This window comes from Syngnathus leptorhynchus, chromosome 20 (assembly GCF_054491065.1).
Source record: "Syngnathus leptorhynchus isolate UIUO chromosome 20, UIUO_Slep, whole genome shotgun sequence".
Taxonomy (NCBI): Eukaryota; Metazoa; Chordata; class Actinopteri; order Syngnathiformes; family Syngnathidae; genus Syngnathus; species Syngnathus leptorhynchus.
The window spans coordinates 454,251-470,296 of record NC_141214.1 but is presented as its reverse complement, the minus strand read 5'-3'; the positions used below and the strand labels follow the sequence as shown (position 1 = coordinate 470,296).

At 49.6% G+C, this 16,046-nt stretch overlaps 4 protein-coding genes across 5 annotated transcripts; all 4 read right to left on the bottom strand.

Moving 5' to 3' along the window:
- Positions 1-1,412: 1,412 nt before the first annotated feature.
- Positions 1,413-4,887, bottom strand: sh3bp5lb (SH3-binding domain protein 5-like, b). Its single transcript, XM_085901388.1, has 7 exons — positions 4,304-4,887; positions 4,020-4,066; positions 3,632-3,694; positions 3,424-3,552; positions 3,194-3,355; positions 2,936-3,109; positions 1,413-2,112 (listed from the first exon to the last, which is right to left on the bottom strand). Exons 1-7 carry the CDS (start codon positions 4,554-4,556, stop codon positions 1,579-1,581), a joined length of 1,362 nt encoding a protein of 453 aa, XP_085757514.1. The 5' UTR covers positions 4,557-4,887; the 3' UTR covers positions 1,413-1,578.
- Positions 4,888-5,119: 232 nt separating this feature from the next.
- gtf2h4 (general transcription factor IIH, polypeptide 4) lies at positions 5,120-8,755 on the bottom strand. Its single transcript, XM_085901387.1, has 13 exons — positions 8,323-8,755; positions 8,155-8,259; positions 7,931-8,062; positions 7,598-7,783; positions 7,413-7,521; positions 7,016-7,084; positions 6,850-6,933; positions 6,350-6,524; positions 6,148-6,278; positions 6,031-6,078; positions 5,889-5,967; positions 5,645-5,706; positions 5,120-5,379 (listed from the first exon to the last, which is right to left on the bottom strand). The coding sequence occupies exons 1-13, from the start codon at positions 8,436-8,438 to the stop codon at positions 5,269-5,271; spliced, it is 1,407 nt and encodes a 468-aa protein (XP_085757513.1). The 5' UTR covers positions 8,439-8,755; the 3' UTR covers positions 5,120-5,268.
- A 298-nt stretch (positions 8,756-9,053) lies between these two features.
- Positions 9,054-10,098, bottom strand: polr1h (RNA polymerase I subunit H). Its single transcript, XM_085900978.1, has 5 exons — positions 9,945-10,098; positions 9,625-9,744; positions 9,458-9,561; positions 9,255-9,364; positions 9,054-9,191 (listed from the first exon to the last, which is right to left on the bottom strand). The coding sequence occupies exons 2-5, from the start codon at positions 9,740-9,742 to the stop codon at positions 9,167-9,169; spliced, it is 357 nt and encodes a 118-aa protein (XP_085757104.1). The 5' UTR covers positions 9,743-9,744; positions 9,945-10,098; the 3' UTR covers positions 9,054-9,166.
- Positions 10,099-12,416: 2,318 nt separating this feature from the next.
- On the bottom strand, positions 12,417-15,980 carry mgat1b (alpha-1,3-mannosyl-glycoprotein 2-beta-N-acetylglucosaminyltransferase b). Of its 2 annotated transcripts, XM_085939974.1 has the most exons (4): positions 15,579-15,980; positions 14,871-14,938; positions 13,392-14,480; positions 12,417-13,283 (listed from the first exon to the last, which is right to left on the bottom strand). In XM_085939974.1, exons 3-4 carry the CDS (start codon positions 14,178-14,180, stop codon positions 12,582-12,584), a joined length of 1,491 nt encoding a protein of 496 aa, XP_085796100.1. In that variant the 5' UTR covers positions 14,181-14,480; positions 14,871-14,938; positions 15,579-15,980; the 3' UTR covers positions 12,417-12,581. The 2 variants fall into 2 exon arrangements, with proteins under 2 accessions (XP_085796100.1, XP_085796099.1); XM_085939973.1 differs by lacking the exon at positions 14,871-14,938.
- Between the last annotated feature and the right edge of the window lie 66 nt (positions 15,981-16,046).

Genomic DNA, 16,046 nt, shown 5'->3' with positions numbered 1-16,046 from the left:
GGTGCGCTTGTAGATATGACGTGAGTGCGCACAGAAAAATAGAAAGAAAGAAAAGAAAAAAAATGAACTCATCCAACATGAATAGTTAGTGGATTAAATAATGGTTATAAACACGAATATCAAAACTACTTTATAGACAATACAGTCAACTTCCCTCCATCGTTGGTTCCGTATTTTGCAGTTAATAACATGAACTTTTCATGTCTTCAACAAAACAAATTCCACCGCGAACTTTCTCATTAGGCAGGCACATTGAATGAGCGCAGTGGTGCAGTGCCATTGAAAAGATCAGCTTTTCTCGTACCAAAAATGTGCTTCTGCACTCTCAACAAGAGCCGTCACCTGACGCTTGAGCTCTGCTTATCACAATGTTGGCAAGATCATGAAAAAAAAAAACACATTGCTGCTGCTTTAACTAGATAAGAACATATGCATAAAGCAATCTCAGCATGAATCCAATCTCCTGTTAAGGAAAATGCCACTTTGTCGCTCGCTCAACATACTGTAGCTGTGATTCGCTGAGCAGAACAGCAGTCAGCCGCCGTCTCCCGCGTGCAAAATGGACTGACCCAGCGTGAGGGTCAGGTCTCTCCGCCGCTGCTCATTTCTCACAGTCCACAGACTCCACATGCTCAAGCTTTCTTTTCTTTTTTTCCCAACTCATTTGTCCTTTTTTACAGGTACGCTGGGAACATCAGGCAGTCTTTTTCTCAACTTTAGGTTGGTGACAGCCATTTTCTAGAAAACAGAAATGAATGCACAAAGGAAGCTGCCACGCTGAGGACTTATGCAAAGTAGCAGAATGATGACATGTACGAACGAGAGAGAGGACCAGGTCACCAATCTTGTTCGCTCAGCAAATAAATGGAGTGCTTGTTGTCCCTGATGTCTTTCTTCATTTGACCTAGTTGAGAAATGAGAAGCACAAAGGGCATCCTCTTGATGCTTCCCAGCGCCATCCATCCATCCATCCATCCATCCATCCATCCATCCATCCATCCATCCATCCATCCATCCATCCATCCATCCATCCATCCATCCATCCATCCATCCATCCATCCATCCATCCATCCATCCATCCATCCATCCATCCATCCATCCATCCATCCAGCAGCAGCAGCAGCAGCTCTCCATTTGCTCCTACAGCTGTCAGCTAATCATTGAAATAGAAACATGGCCAAGCAGTTCATCCATAGGAAATAAAAAAAGTTGTGTGTCAAGAAAAGCCTTTGTCTGGCAGGCAGGCAGGCAGGCAAATGTGCAGCCTACCTATCTATTCACAGAAAGATGAGGGGCTGTAGCCTCCCTCCCTCCTTGCTGTTCAATTTCAGGCCAAACACAATGAGATTTCGCTCCCATTTGAGTTTGCTGGGCAAATTGCACGCTTGAAACAAATCAAGTCCAGATGAGTATTGAGATAAAAACACCAATATATTGGTTTATTGATTTTCCTTTTTGACAGCAGCTAGCTAACTCAAATCAACGAGTTGTCTTTTCAGTCAAGCTTCAGACACCTTTAAAAGCTTGACCTTATCATATCCATCCGTAAATCTATGCAATCGATACTCTACCATCCATTCAGAGGCTGACGCTTCGGCGGTGCCGCTTGCCCAAGCCGCCGTCCTGCTTTTCTTTACTCGCCCCCGTTTGCTGCAGTATTTTGCCGGCGGCGAGCCCGGGCGGAACCTTCCTATTCCAGTCCCAGTCGTCGGCCGGCGCGCCGTCGCTGAAGTCACCCAGGTGCTCCACCGAATCGCATTTGTCCAGGTCCGAAGCGATGGTCTGCAGGCTGATGACGGACAGGCGGTCGGAAGCCGCCTCTCTCTGGCCCCACCCGTTCTGCCGGTGCTTCTCCACCCACAGCCGCGTTTTCTCGCCATCCAGCCAGTCGCTGTCTATCTGGGCCATTCCCGCCAAGCTTGGGCCGGACGCCATCCGGCTCTCGGCCTCGGCGCCGACCGGAGAGCTGCGGCCGCCGCATGCGCGGCCGGCTCGCCCTCGCTGCGCGTGGATCTGCTCGCTGATCTGTTCCAGGTTCCGCAGAGCCACGGAATAGCGTGTTTTTACTTTGGCCACTTGCTCCTCCAGCTGAACCACTTTGGCCTTGTGCTCCTGAAAGACACAAAGCGCCAAGGGAGCGGGAAGCTTCGTGGGGGGGAAAAAAACCCAAAAAAAAAAAACCCACCTCGCTTCCGAGACGGACTTGTCAAAAAAGAAGCAAGCGTTTTCAAGCGCCGACTGAGCTCAGAACAAAAGATATGCGCATATATATATATATATATATATATATATATATATATATATATATATATATATATATATATATATATATATATATCTCATCTATATATATATATATATATATCATCTATATATATATATATATATATATATATATATATATATATATATATATATATATATATATATATATATATATATATATATATATATGATGAAAAGCACACAGCAGACTCCCCCAAATAAAAATGAACAAACGAGTGGGCTGGGCGTGTACGCGACAGTCAGTCATCCACTTCCCTGCTAATGAGTGAAAATGAAGGTAATCAGCACATCAATCACGACGCCTTTCAAGCCGACCCACGCGTGGCAAAGCAGGAGCGCTTTTCTATCACGACCAAGAAATCCACCAAGAAATCAAGACGTCATCGCGATGGAAGAAGAGCAAAACGGCTGACCTCGGTCGGCTTATGGCAAGCAACTTAACCTTGTTTTTTTTTTACATGTGTGAAATACATTTGGGTGACAGGAACTAAGATGGAAGCAAAGTAATTGTCCATCAATATTTAACACGATGGAGCACATCAAATGTTTTACTGAAATTGGATTTGGAATCATTTGCTCCCGTGACAAAATAGAAGTGTCCAAAAAGTGCGGCAGGCAGGCAGGCACGCACACGCACGTACTTACGTACCTCCAGGATGTGGTTGAACTGAGCCTTTAGTTCAAAGTAGGGTTTGGACTTGAGGATGACCTTCTTGAGTGATTTTTGGAGCGTTTGGACTTTGGCCTCAGCGTCCTGGCAGAGCTGCGTGACCCGCTGGTGCTCGTGCTCACTGCGAAAGCGCTCCTCCTCGGCCTCGTTCACCTGACCGAGCAAACGTCCAACGCCCGCCGCCGTTAGTCTGCCAGGCAGGCAAAGTTGCAATTGGACCACAGGAGCACACGCTACCTTGGCAGTAGCGTGGTTGAGCATCTCCTGCCAGGTGGGGTCCAAGGTGTTCCTGTCAGCCAACAGGCCTTGTTCGGCCACATACACCATCTCTCTGGCAGCCGTGTGCATGGACACGGCCCTTTCATATCTCAGAGCAGCTTTTTGGGTCTCCTGCTGCGCCTGAAACGGTGCGGAAAGGCGCTCGCTTCACTGCTTGAAACAAAAGACTTTTGCCCTTCTGCACACACCTCTTTGGCCAGTCTGCGGGCTTCATAGTAAGGCCTGGCTTTCTCGATACAGGCGCCAAGTTGGGAGCCCTGAGCGTTCAGCTTCCTGGCGGAGTTGGTGAGAATTTTCCTGTAGCTGGACCTGGCGTCCTGAAGACAGTAGACGCACGTGTGAAAATTGCACATCTCCAAAAATGACCACGCTCAACTGGCAGAAGCAATTTCTCACATCCAGATTAAGCTCCAGCTTGTTGATCTCATCGCTGGCTTGGTTGAGGTGCTCCAGTTCCTCCTGGGGGGGGGAGGGGGGGGGGGGGAGATCAGGATATATATCTACATATATATATGTCAATGGGCAGTTGTACACAGACTGACTGGTCTTGGACAGATGTGGCGGGCGGGCGGGCGGGCAGCCAGCTTTTAACAGGAATGACAATGTGCTTTTTGTCAACAATGCTTGCTTTCTTCCATGTTGAAAGAAACAGAAGAAAGGCCACATTGTTGTCACTTGGTTTTATTTCGTTGCCTGGTTTGGCCTTTTGGAATGCAAGGAAGAATTTTAGAGCTCTATGACAAGTTGATTTCCCAGCAGGTAAGCTCTTCGCTGAGCATCTTACCTGAATTCTTGGATCCAGCTCCTCCTCATATTTGCCAGGAGCTGCAGGGGCAGCTGCAGGGGCAGCTGCAGGGGCAGCTGCAGGGGCAGCTGCAGGGGCAGCTGCAGGGGCAGCTGCAGGGGCAGCTGCAGGGGCAGCTGCAGGGGCAGCTGCAGGGGCAGCTGCAGGGGCAGCTGCAGGGGCAGCTGCAGGGGCAGCTGCAGGGGCAGCTGCAGGGGCAGCTGCAGGGGCAGCTGCAGGGGCAGCTGCAGGGGCAGCTGCAGGAGCAGCTGCAGGAGCAGTTGCAGGAGCAGTTGCAGGAGCATCCTCGGCAGCAGCAGCAGCAGCATCTTGTTGGTGTCCGCTTTTCAGCTGATACTGGCTTTCTCCAGCACACGCTCCACGCTCCTCTTTGCCATCTTCATCTCCTCGTCTTACGGCCACCACTGCACTCCCGTCTGCGCCTTTTGCCTCCTCCCCTGGGGTCTCTTCCCTCAAGTCTGGCCGTTTGGTGCATCCCACGTCGGCTGGACTTTGACGCGAGCTTTCGGGCTCCATTTGCGGCCTGTCGCTCGCTCGCTCGCTCGCTCCCCTTCCTTCCTTCCTTCGGAGCGACCGTGCGTGGTTAAGCTGAGCGCGAAACGAGGAGTCTTGCACGTCGGTCGCGCTTTTCTTGCAGAAAGTCACCCATTCGGACGTCGCACGGTAGATTCAGCCGTCTAGCTAAGACTAGCTGCTAAAGGTAGGTCGGCAGGCGAGGCAGGCAGGCAGGCAGGCAGGCAGGCAGGCAGGCGGGCGGGCGGGCGAGCGAGCGAGCGAGCGAGCGAGCAAGCGAGCAAGCAGGCAGGCAGGCAGGCAGGCGCTCGCTCGCTCGCTCCATCCGTCCGTCCGTCCGTCCAGTCCAGTCCAGGCAAGCTGCGCGTGTGACGCGCGCGCGTCCCCAGAATGTGCTTGCACACGACTCCCCCCCCACAAGTCTTCCTTCTGAAATGTGGAAATCTGGCAGCGTGATCCATTGATTTGGTCACCAAAGAATTGGAATAAATATGTACGATTAAAAATAGAGAATCCTATCTAATCCTGAAAGTATTCGGAAAGGCACTGGCAAAAGCACTGCATGGTTCACGTTTGCAAAGGTTTATTTTTTGTAAGAAGACATTTTCATGACAGGGTGGAGAGCAAGCGCTCTGCTCTACTCAAGGCATGGTGAGGATTGCTACTGACAAAGTGCTGACTCGATAGCTCGCATCCCTCCTGGTTCCTTTTCACCTTAGGTGTGCGACTTTTGTTGTTTCCAGAAGCGCTTGACCTCGCTGTGTCCGTGCGGCGTCACCACCATCACCCTGTGAGCTACGTCTTGCCACACCAGACAATCCAGACCCTGGCACAACAATTCACCTTGAGCACATCAACTTACATTCAATTCAGTGGAAAACAGGATCTTCTCGGAGAGGATAGAAAAAAGCAGAAAGACTTTTTTCTCGCGCGCTCGCGCGCGCTCGCGCGCGCACACGCACACGCACACGCACACACACACACACACACACACACACACACACACACACACACACACACACACACACACACACACACACACACACACAGTAATATTCCCCAAATCAAGCACGAAAGGGCTTTCATCCAACCTGAGCTCTGTCCCGCAGCACCTCAAAGTCAGCCTGGGAGAGAAACTGGTTGTAGAGCACACCTGAGAGGGAGTGAGGAGGAGATAAAAAGCTTACAGCTCCAAAAAGGGCACGTGAAGGCCAAGAGCTAAAGCGGCAAGCAAACGACGTCAATCACACATAGCACGTCAATGCAGTAGCATTATTTACCATGGCTACGTTACGTCTTCATTGGACTCGCATTCAAAAAAGCCACTTCACTCACCCTCGGTGAACTGGAGCCGATCTCGCTCCAGCTCCCAAAGTCGGATCTGATCGGTTATGGTCGGAGGAAGCACTGGGGTCTGCGGCACACACACAGGTGAGGAAGACACAGGCGGCGATGGAGCTACTTTTCAAATGGCTACCTGCATCAGCATGATCGGGTGCGCTCTGGTCCTCAAAAAGTGGATGATCTGCAAAAGCATGCAAAATGGGATCCTCCTTTTGCACTTTGTTTCGGGCGTGCGTGCATGCGTGCGTACCTGTTGCGCAGTGATGCCATTTGCGATGGCCTGTTGCACGGATTCTCTGGTGATCTGGGCCACCGCCACATTGGGAAAGCGATACAACATTTCACTGAAGAGCGCTACCAGAGAAATCTGGAGCTCGGAGTCTGGGAGAGGTCGAATCAATGCAATCAGTGACGGATTTCGGCGGCGGCGTCGTCGTCATCCGATGACATACTCGTGTATGCGTAGATGCGATAATTTGTTTCGACCACAATGAAGCCGGCATCCCCCCCGGTGCCGGAGGCCGAGTGAGAAGAGGAGGAGGCTAAGGCCGGGCCGGAAGAGCTGCTGGTCACTCCCGCGGCCAGACTGATGGCCAGTCTGGTGGGATAGTAGCGCCTAGACTTTCTCTGGAAATCAAACAAGCGCAGATCATAGCTCAAAGCCGTTTCTGCCGCCTTGCTCAATGCAAAATGGTCAAATTTGCAGAATTCTATTTTTCTTCTGGATGTCCAATTGACGTTGACTAAAGTTGGACTCGTTTGTTTTCCCTAAGGTGCCTGGAGAATGCATGGCCCAAAATACACTCACATTAAACAGAGATGTTTCTTTGGTTACCAATCAGGATTTCGTGACTTTCCAGAAGCGGCCGGCGTTTTACCGCGGCAATAAATCGACTTTCCCGAGCGGCTCGGCGCGTCGAGCAAATGGGAGCGTGCGCAACAAAGTACCTACCTTCCTCTGGAAGACCAGTCCAAACTCCCGAAGGTGCTGCAGAAATGTGAGTAATGACTCACTCATACCCTCCACCGAGTAATCCTGAGGCCAACAAAAACACATCCTCAATAAGGAAAAAGTCAAAGCCGGCAAGAAACGGGATCGTTTGTTTGCGTCCACTCACTCGGCCTAAGGTTGAGAAACTGAGCTGGAACAAAAAGGACAAAATCTCCACCAGGCCCATTCCTCTTGACTACAAGAGAAAAGAATCATGAGCGCTCACGTCTGCAACATCTGCGGCGGCGCATTTTCCACTCGGATTACAATGACATCGGCTTCAAGTGATCGTTTGGTGCATTGTTCCTCCACATCAGGAGCGGCCAGACCTTTTCAGCTATTCAGATTTCGGGCAGCCTGTTCGGCAAGTGACGGTTAGAACGAACGCAAATCATTTCTATCTATCAGCCGGGTTAGGGTTAGGGTTAACTCCTCCTCGTCGTTACACCGGCCGAATGTGTCCTAATCGGAGCGATGACGAGGAGCTGTCCGCAGCGCTCATCCAAAGGACCTTAGATGCTTACCTGAGCGCTTTTCAAGTACTGCAGGGTGAAATACCACAACTGAGAGGCTGTGTCCAGCAGAAGGAACTGGAAGCCAGCAGAGGTGATGGAGGGGGCCTCTCCTGCCTCACTGTCAACCATATGTAGAGAAGCCACCCGCTAATAAGAATTGACGTCCACGTGGACAAGCTCTTCAACTTCCTTACCTTTTCATGAGGCCAGCTTGAGTCAGCAGCTGAGCGAGGTCCTGACTCACCGCAGCACTGGGAGAACCCACCATAAAGTGCAAGATAACCTCCCAGCGCTCCATGGCGTAACGGTCCAGACTGTCAATGTCGCGAGCGTGCCGGTCGGGACCCAGGCTGCTGCCTTCGTCCGCCCACGCCTGGCCCCTGTGCAATGACACCAAAAAACTAGGAAGGAAGGAAGGAAGGAAGGAAGGAAGGAAGGAAGGAAGGAAGGAAGGAAGGAAGGAAGGAAGGCAGCCAGCCAGCCAGCCAGCCAGCCAGCCAGCGAGATCAAATGGAAAGCGGACCAACCCGCCCAGCAGCGCAATCCTCAGGTTATCTTTGAAGACTGGATTGAGGATATAGCCCTGCAGACCACCCTGCAGCTGCTGACTGTGCCAAAGGCGAAGTCCCGTCAGCACTGAGACACATTCGTCATGATTCCTGTGGCAGGGAGGCACGCTGTTGGCTAAGTAGCCACACGCACAATCTGGAGAGTTGCTCAATCCACATCAAAGTGAAGTAACTTAACTCACTTCTGGCTTTCTTTAGTCACCCATAATGCCACTGCTGCCTGTGGAAGAGGCTGCTCCACGAAGAGCATTCTCATCACATAGTTTTTGGCCAGAGATGGCAGCTCCCTGCAGAATTCAATCAAGATGACATCGGCGCTTACAGTGGAAAATGCTGCTGCTGCTGTTTACCTGTACACGGCCAAACATGTTGCTGGATGATTGTAAAGTCGGTCCAAAATATCGGGGCTGAGTTCTCGGAGGTATTCGTGCAAATTCTTGCACTGCAGCTGAACTCGCAGCTTCATGTTCTAACAATATTTTAAAAAAGAACACAAAACGTCTGCTAATACATGTCATCAATCAACAGTTGTAATGAATCAACTGTTCCGATGAACTCTCGTAGCAGCTCGTCGAAGCGATCGTGTTCAATGGTTGTGGTTGCAGAACGCCACTTGAGCCTTATTTGCCGAAAAATCATCGTCTGTTTTCTTCAAATGATCAAATCGAGCACGGAAGCCGCATTGCTGTCACCAGGCTTGTTGTTGAGCTTGGGCTTCCTTTGAGAGAGAGCGAGAGAGAGCGAGAGAGAGAGATTCACGGCCGCTACCGGGTCATGTGACATTGGTCGTGCGCTCTAATTGGTTTGGAATCCTTCTTCTTTATTGTTGGACTTGAAATGATAGAATGCGCTACTCCCATCTAAAGGCACATTTTGGGACTGCAATGTAACTAATTCATGTTGTAGAATTCGGTGGCATTTTCTTTGCTATCATTTGAAATACGGTATTGGGAACATTTGCTATTTGGTCAATCATTTTGTCATTTATCAAGGCTAGTAACCTGTAAAAAATAAAATACCATTCGAGCAAGTTGATTAATTGGCACCTTTTTTCTTTTCCATTATTCAGTGAGATGTCGAATCAGACTTTAATCATCTTTTATTATGGTTGACTTAAAACATGTCGAAGCATTTTTTCACAACAAATATGCCATTTTTGGTGAATAAGCAATGTAGAAAATCGCCCAAATTCTCTCACGAGTCTTCCTTCTCTTGGTACCTGTAAGCAAATAATCAGCAAACAGCAGACAATAACTTGATTGAAGACATTTACTCTTTTTACCTGCAGTGCATACACGTGAAGAAGACGGTCTGGCCTTCATCTGCAGATCTCATTTGCCTTGTGTGATAAATCATGCCTTCTTGATTGCACCTACTGCAGCGTCTGTCGATCTGAAACAACGGGTAAGCGTAAATCGGACAAGAGCACTCGAATCGTGCATTCAAGAGGCAGGAAAGGAAAGGAAGGGAAGGATTCCGTCTTACCACGGGACCCTTTACTTGAGTGTCGTTGCTACTCTCCTGGACCATGGAAGACTTGTCCACTGGATTGAATAGGACTGTCGAGCGAATTTCTCGACCTGACAAGTCTAGACGGAGAAAAGTCTGTCAAATGGGACCGAACCGTGTCAGCAGCAGCAGTAGTACCTGACCTGAGACAGAGATGGAAAAGGAGCAGCGGGGACAGCAGATGGCGTCTTCCATCCCTGCTAAAGGAAGAACATTTCCACACTCTGGACAGAAGTTGGGATCACCAGTGAAACATGACATGTCTGGAGGAAGAGAAGATACGCGTTTTACATACTTTCAAGTGATCGGGTGTGGGTGAGCCATTGTGGATGAAAATAACGCCTGCCCGGCTAACACGGTGTATGAAATCGGCAACAGGGCAGCACGTGGCAACAGATAGCCTCTATACGTTTCTGGAAATGATACATTTTTGACAAATAATAAGATCATAATGGCTTCTTACCTTTCCGTTGTCCCAAATAACGCTATAAACCAAATGTTAAGCGTTCACCGCCTTGCCTGAGTTAACGCGTCGCACAAATATGACGTCACCGTTTGCTTTTCAGCGCAAATGCATAGTATTCCTTTTACAACATTATGTTATGTCAGATGTTATGTGAGATGTCAGAAAAAAAAGTGTCCTTTTTAGGTGTAAATCTTTTCTTCAATAAATAAATAAATACTGAATGATGGAAAAATGCAGTGCACTGGCTGTATCAAAATCTTCAGTTCTATCCCCCCCCCCCCTCCCCCGTGATGTCATGTTTCTCAATCAATTTGTAAAGCTTAAATACTTTTGCCCGAGAGACACAACACGTCGTGTAGAATGTGAAAACGTTTGCAGGCGGGCAGGCAGGCAATAAATGAGTGTGTGCAAGAGGAAGTTGAACCAGCATCTAACAGGATGACTGACTCCGCGGAACCAGGGAGATAACTGCTGATCTCAGCTTCTGGACTGTTCAGAGGATGTTTGTCACAGCAGGACATTGCGCTGCTCCCTGGTAGAGCTTTTCATTGTCATTCCAAAAGGTATTGCTACTCAAATACTGGAGAGTCAGCCAATTCTCGGCCAAAACTTGATCAGTCTCGGCATCTCAAAGCCTTACTTAAAATGATCGAATCGTCGCTCTCGGTGGGTGATCATTATGAAAGAAAGAAAACAGTATCGATATAAAAGCTTGTCTCTTAGAATTTATATCATCAGTAAAAAGCCTTCATTCCATTTATCGAAACATTTGTACAAAAGCCCAGTTGAGCAGTCATGCACACACACAAACATAAATCCAAAGTAAAAATGCTTCAAACATTTGCACAAATATCAAAATAGTGGATTTTATTCATCATGTATTAAAGATCTAAACACAGGCAGTGCTTCTTCTCACCAAACGGTCATGTCGCTCAATCTCATGGACAAAAGCGTAATACAGTACAGTGATGATTTCTTGACACTCACCAGCGTTCTTTTTTTCTTTTAAAGCAGAAAGAAAGAGAGAGAAAAAAAATAGCGGACAATCATTTTGGTTTTTCAACAAACCTAAGCTGACCAAACCACGGTTTGGATGAAAACTACAACCAGCCCTGCTCTCAGGGTATCAAGGTCACTCTGCTTGGCAATTTGTTTGAACTTCAAGTTAAAGACAGTTCCATTTCAATTGACAAAATATCTCAGTCTCCTGTCGCACGCAAGTGGTTGCAGATGAACACTCAGAAAACGGACAATCATGGCAAAGTCATTGAAAAATCCTAGAGAGAATCAACAAAAGCATTTGAAACAAAAGAAAAAACAAAGATTGTCAGTCCAAATGGTATACATACCTACTTAACATCAAATCCCCACTTAGCGCAGCGCTACGTCACGGAATGCTTTTAAAATGTCCATCTTTCTCCACAACAAAACATCACTGGCATTACCTGGCACTGCAAAGAGCATGTGCATGTTGGAGCGAGTCCATTTTGAGGACACCATGAAACTTTTGGGGGGGGGGAGAGAGAGAGAGAGAGGAAATAAACAACAGACACAAACAAGTTGCTTTGAAAATCACTGGTAGCTTTATCTGGACGTTTTGCTTCAGGATGACAGCACTTGAATTTCAAGCAACAACAGAAAAGTCCACCTTTGAGCCTGGACCTTCGACAGTTAAAATTGACCTTTGACTTTTTCAATGGCAGTGAACAAATGAATCCTTACAGATAAGATGCGTTATTAGCGTCTGGTTACTTTTCATTGGGGGAAGTGATTTGAAAATGACTTCCATAGAAATAGTCAAGTTGTTGTTTAGTGGGCCTAGAGAGAGCCAATGATTTTAGAAAAGTAGCACAAGAACCTGTTTGGGAGCGAAAATGAATGCAATGCTCAAACTGGACCACACAATGACATGTTTTGGTTATTGCAGGATGTGAACTGGAGAAGGTGATAAAGGTGGCACCTTCTTTGAGCTTAGGCATCTCATGAAATGCTTCGTATACACTTCCGCTTCTCGTTTATTACTTTTTGATGAGTCTTGAATTTCCACTCCTCAGCTCAGCTCGTTCGTATTAGTCTGGCTGGAATAGGCCAGAATTGGTGTGTGATGATTGCTCTGAAAGGCCGGCCAGGTATCATCATATCTGTCTGATTGTTTGACAGATTCAAACACTTGCTTTCATATGTGTGCACCACATTGACAGAGTTCCCAAGTCTTGTGACTTTTTTTTTTTTTTTGGCCTTCCACTGACAGTGGAATATGAAACGTATGAAAGATTATTTACCGCTGCTGTCAGGTTATTCATGAGCAAACCTCACGGGTGAAAAAAGAAAGGCACTTTGCCAAAAGCTGTGTTCAAGAGTGGACTTTTGCTCTCATGAGATTGAAGCGTGTGGTTGGCGGGCGGCCGGCCGGCCTCCCTCCCTCCCTCCCTCCCTCCCTCCCTCCCTCCCTCCCTCCCTCCCTCCCTCCCTCCCTCCATCCATCCATCCATCCATCCATCCATCCATCCATCCATCCATCCATCCATCCATCCATCCATCCATCCATCCACTCCTGAGTGAGCAGCTCAGAGCCACTGGTGTGCTGTTGGAATTCCATCTTCAGGGTCGGGCACCTCCCCAACATTCGCCGTCTCAACTCCAGCTGACATCGTATCGCGTCCAACCTTCCGGCGGAGCCAAGAAGACTCTGCGGCCGCGGTGCAGGAAGGCCACCACGCCCCTGTAGCCTGTCCGCGGGACTCCGGATTTCAAGTCATCCATCACCCCGAGATTCCGAGAGAGGACTTTAAAACTATCCCTGCTGGAGTACTTGACTCTGTAGGGACCGGGTCCTCTTAAAGCTCCCCCCTGTTGCAGTTCCTCGATCTTCACCGGCAGGGCGCCGTAAACCTCTTTGATAAACTTCTCGTCATAGTTGTCTTTCAGCAAATGAGAGAAGTTTAGTTTGGTGAAAGGCACAAATTCCGTGTTGAGTCTAATGTAGCGCAGATACTGGTCAAAGAATTGACCTAAGCTGACGCCTTTTCGGCCAAAGGTGATGGTGCGCGATATTTCCGGGCGAACGCACGAGCGCTCCTTGCGTTGCTCCGGCAGACGCATCCAATCGTCCCAGAACGCCGAAGGCCATTTGGGTTCCAGCTCGTCCCACAATTCCTTAAGCAGCATCCAGCCCAGACCGGGGAAGAAGTCTGTCCGGTGGAGAAGAGCGGTTTTGGACGGGTCCACCAAGGCGTCTCTGCCGTTATCGTTCCAGGCGGACACGCACCACAAAGTGGGGTCGGAGCGCAGGATTGGGTACATGGCGCGGAAGTACTCAAAGAAGTCTGGTGCCACCTGAAGAAGAAGAAGAAAGCTCGCTTTCATGCCACATTCCAATCAAAAGAGCTGACGTGCCGCTTCCAGACAGACGGAAAGAGAGGATTGGCAACATGGGCCACTCACCTCCAGGTCATCCTCCACTATGACCACAGTGGACTGCGCAAAAGTGTTGAACACTTGGTTCAGTGCCCAGCGATAATGTCGGGCAATTTTGTAGTAGCCCTGGAACTTCCTGTGCTCCAGCCGCACTCGGATGTCCGCCAGGTCCGGTTGGCGAATGTGCGTGACTTGAGCGCCGTAGGAGGCGATAACCCCGGCTGTTTCGGCGTGACCGCAGTCCTGGCTGACGATGATGGGATAGAGTTCTTGAGAAGGGCGGTACTGAATCAGTCTGTCCAGACTCCGTTTGACGGTGACTCTGTCGCAAGCGATCACCAGGATAGGAATGATGACGGGGGGGGGCCTGGCAAAAGTGGACAATTGATGGCGCTGGTCCGTGACGGTGGCTTGGCGCCCAGCGTCTGGGCCCACCGAAGCAAAAGATTTGACAAGCAGAGGCTTTAGGGGCTGAAGCGCTAGGGATTGGCCGTCCGTCACCGCCATTTTGCCCACATCTTTGCGCTTGGACCACGCTGCCCTGTGACTTTCGATCTGCTTTAACAACTTTTTCTGGGTCTCAAGCTGAAGTTCTACTTCCTCCGCCAGCCGGATCACCTCCCCCGCCAGGTTGATCCGGCTTCCTTTACCTCGGATCAGACCCCACTCCTCATTTCCTCCCGGTTCGGCGCCGCCGCCCTCCGCCCCGAGGCGGCCCATCGGCGGGCGTCCCCAAAGGTAAAGTAAAAGCAAAGCATTCCACGCGACAAACAGAAATGCGCCGCATAGTACGAGGGAACCTTTCTTTCGAACCATGGCCGCCGGCCCGAAAGGTTGCAGAAAAGGAGAAAGCTAGGGAACACTTGGAGGAGCCAGAGAAAGATCCAAGCCAAACACTTGATGTCTAATTACATCATCGCAAATTAAAGACCAAGCCTGTCTTCTTTTGAAGAAGGTGCCCGTACAAGAAATGGACAACCTCACTGTGGAGCGCGTCAATTCCATTCAATGGGGGCGGGGGGGAACGGGAAGAAAAACCCCCCCCCAAAAACAATTGGTCACTTCGGGTCGGGGGATGGCAAGTGACTCCTTATACATTATCCTTCTGCCATCATCCTGGAAACAGAGCAAGAAAAAAAGAAATGGAGGTTGGTCATGGAAAATGTATTTCAAATGAGGAAAATATGAAACAAATACCGCTTTCCAAAATGTTGTCAGGGTGTGCAATGGTTCGACCGACATGAACTACAAAATGTTGACCAAACGACAAGGTGTCATCTAGGGCGAATCCTTTTGTGCAAAACGCGATGCTTTGTGATGACAGTAGCAGGTTAGTGGAACATTGCTGCAGATCACTTTGAAGCAGGAGAGCCTCAGGATTAGCATGATAAACCAATTAGTGTTGGTAAATATAGTCATCTTGTTAGGATGGACTCCACCAGCGGCACACAAATGGGGATTAAGTTGCCTTAAGAGTGTTCTGGAAGACAATAGAGCTCTACTTGCCCAAAGAACAGCTCGCAGATGTCCCAGGCTGTTGAAAGTTAACATTTGCACACGAGAGGAGGCAGCAACTGTGAACAAGAGGGAGGGAGGGAACGAACTGTTGCTTTACAAAGTGAACCAGCTAAAACTCTATTCCCGAGGCTTTCCAGTTTCCACCACAAAGATGTGGAGTTGCCAAGAAGAAGAAGCAGACGGCAGGCAGGCAGGCAGGCAGGCAGCCTTTGGGAGGCACCAGAGCCAAATGCTTCTTCTTCACATGACCAGCACCGTGACAGAGCCAATTCTGAATCACAAGGCAGGCGGGCAGGCACCGCCCCTTGCTACGCTGTCATCATACAATATCGATCTCCGATACGATTGTTATCCCTAATCACGCTCCAATGCACGTGATTGCTTGCGAGTGTTCCGTTTGCATCGGGTGTGCGCCGAGCCGAGCCGAGCCAACGCCAGCCAAAAGAGCTTGAGACACGAACGAGCCAGGCAGCCAGCGAGCCAGCCAGGCAGGGTTCTTTGAAGACTGTACACTGTCAGTCCGATCAACTAATACGTCTGTCCGTCCGTATGGTGTGCTGACGTACCCTTAGCCTGCTAGCTAAAAGTAATCGCTCACTTTGGCAGGGAGGGAGGCAGGCAGGGAGGCAGGCAGGGAGGGAGGGAGGCAGGCAGGGAGGGAGGGAGGGAGGGGTGCAACCGCGTCGCGTCACTCACCTCGCTCCCAGCAAAACGGCGTGCCTGCCTCTCATGGTCGAAGGAAGGCTGCTCGGGCTCGCGCCAAGTCCAGTCCAGTCCAGTCCGGCTCGTTTGTGGCTAGCCAACGTTAGCCATTGTCGTTTCCGCTGCTTGCCTTTCACGTTTTCAGCTGCTCCATAGCGGCTCCGACACGGTCTCCACTCAACTGTGGTCGCTGACGGATGAGTAAGTTTCCCCGATACAGAATGTTCGCATTCCTCCATACAGTGAGTGTCGCCGTTGAGTTTGGTATGCTCCGGCTGCTTACGGAACGGCACGGCCCAGCCCAGCCCGGCACGGTCTACCACCTCCTCCAGCACTTTCGTCTGATGACGGAAATGCATTTTCACTCGAGCATACTTCCGGATAGTCACTCGTGTTTAACGAAAATAGCCGAGTCGAGCCGAAGTCTCCACCAATAGCTGACGTGACCAATGAAAGTCAAGT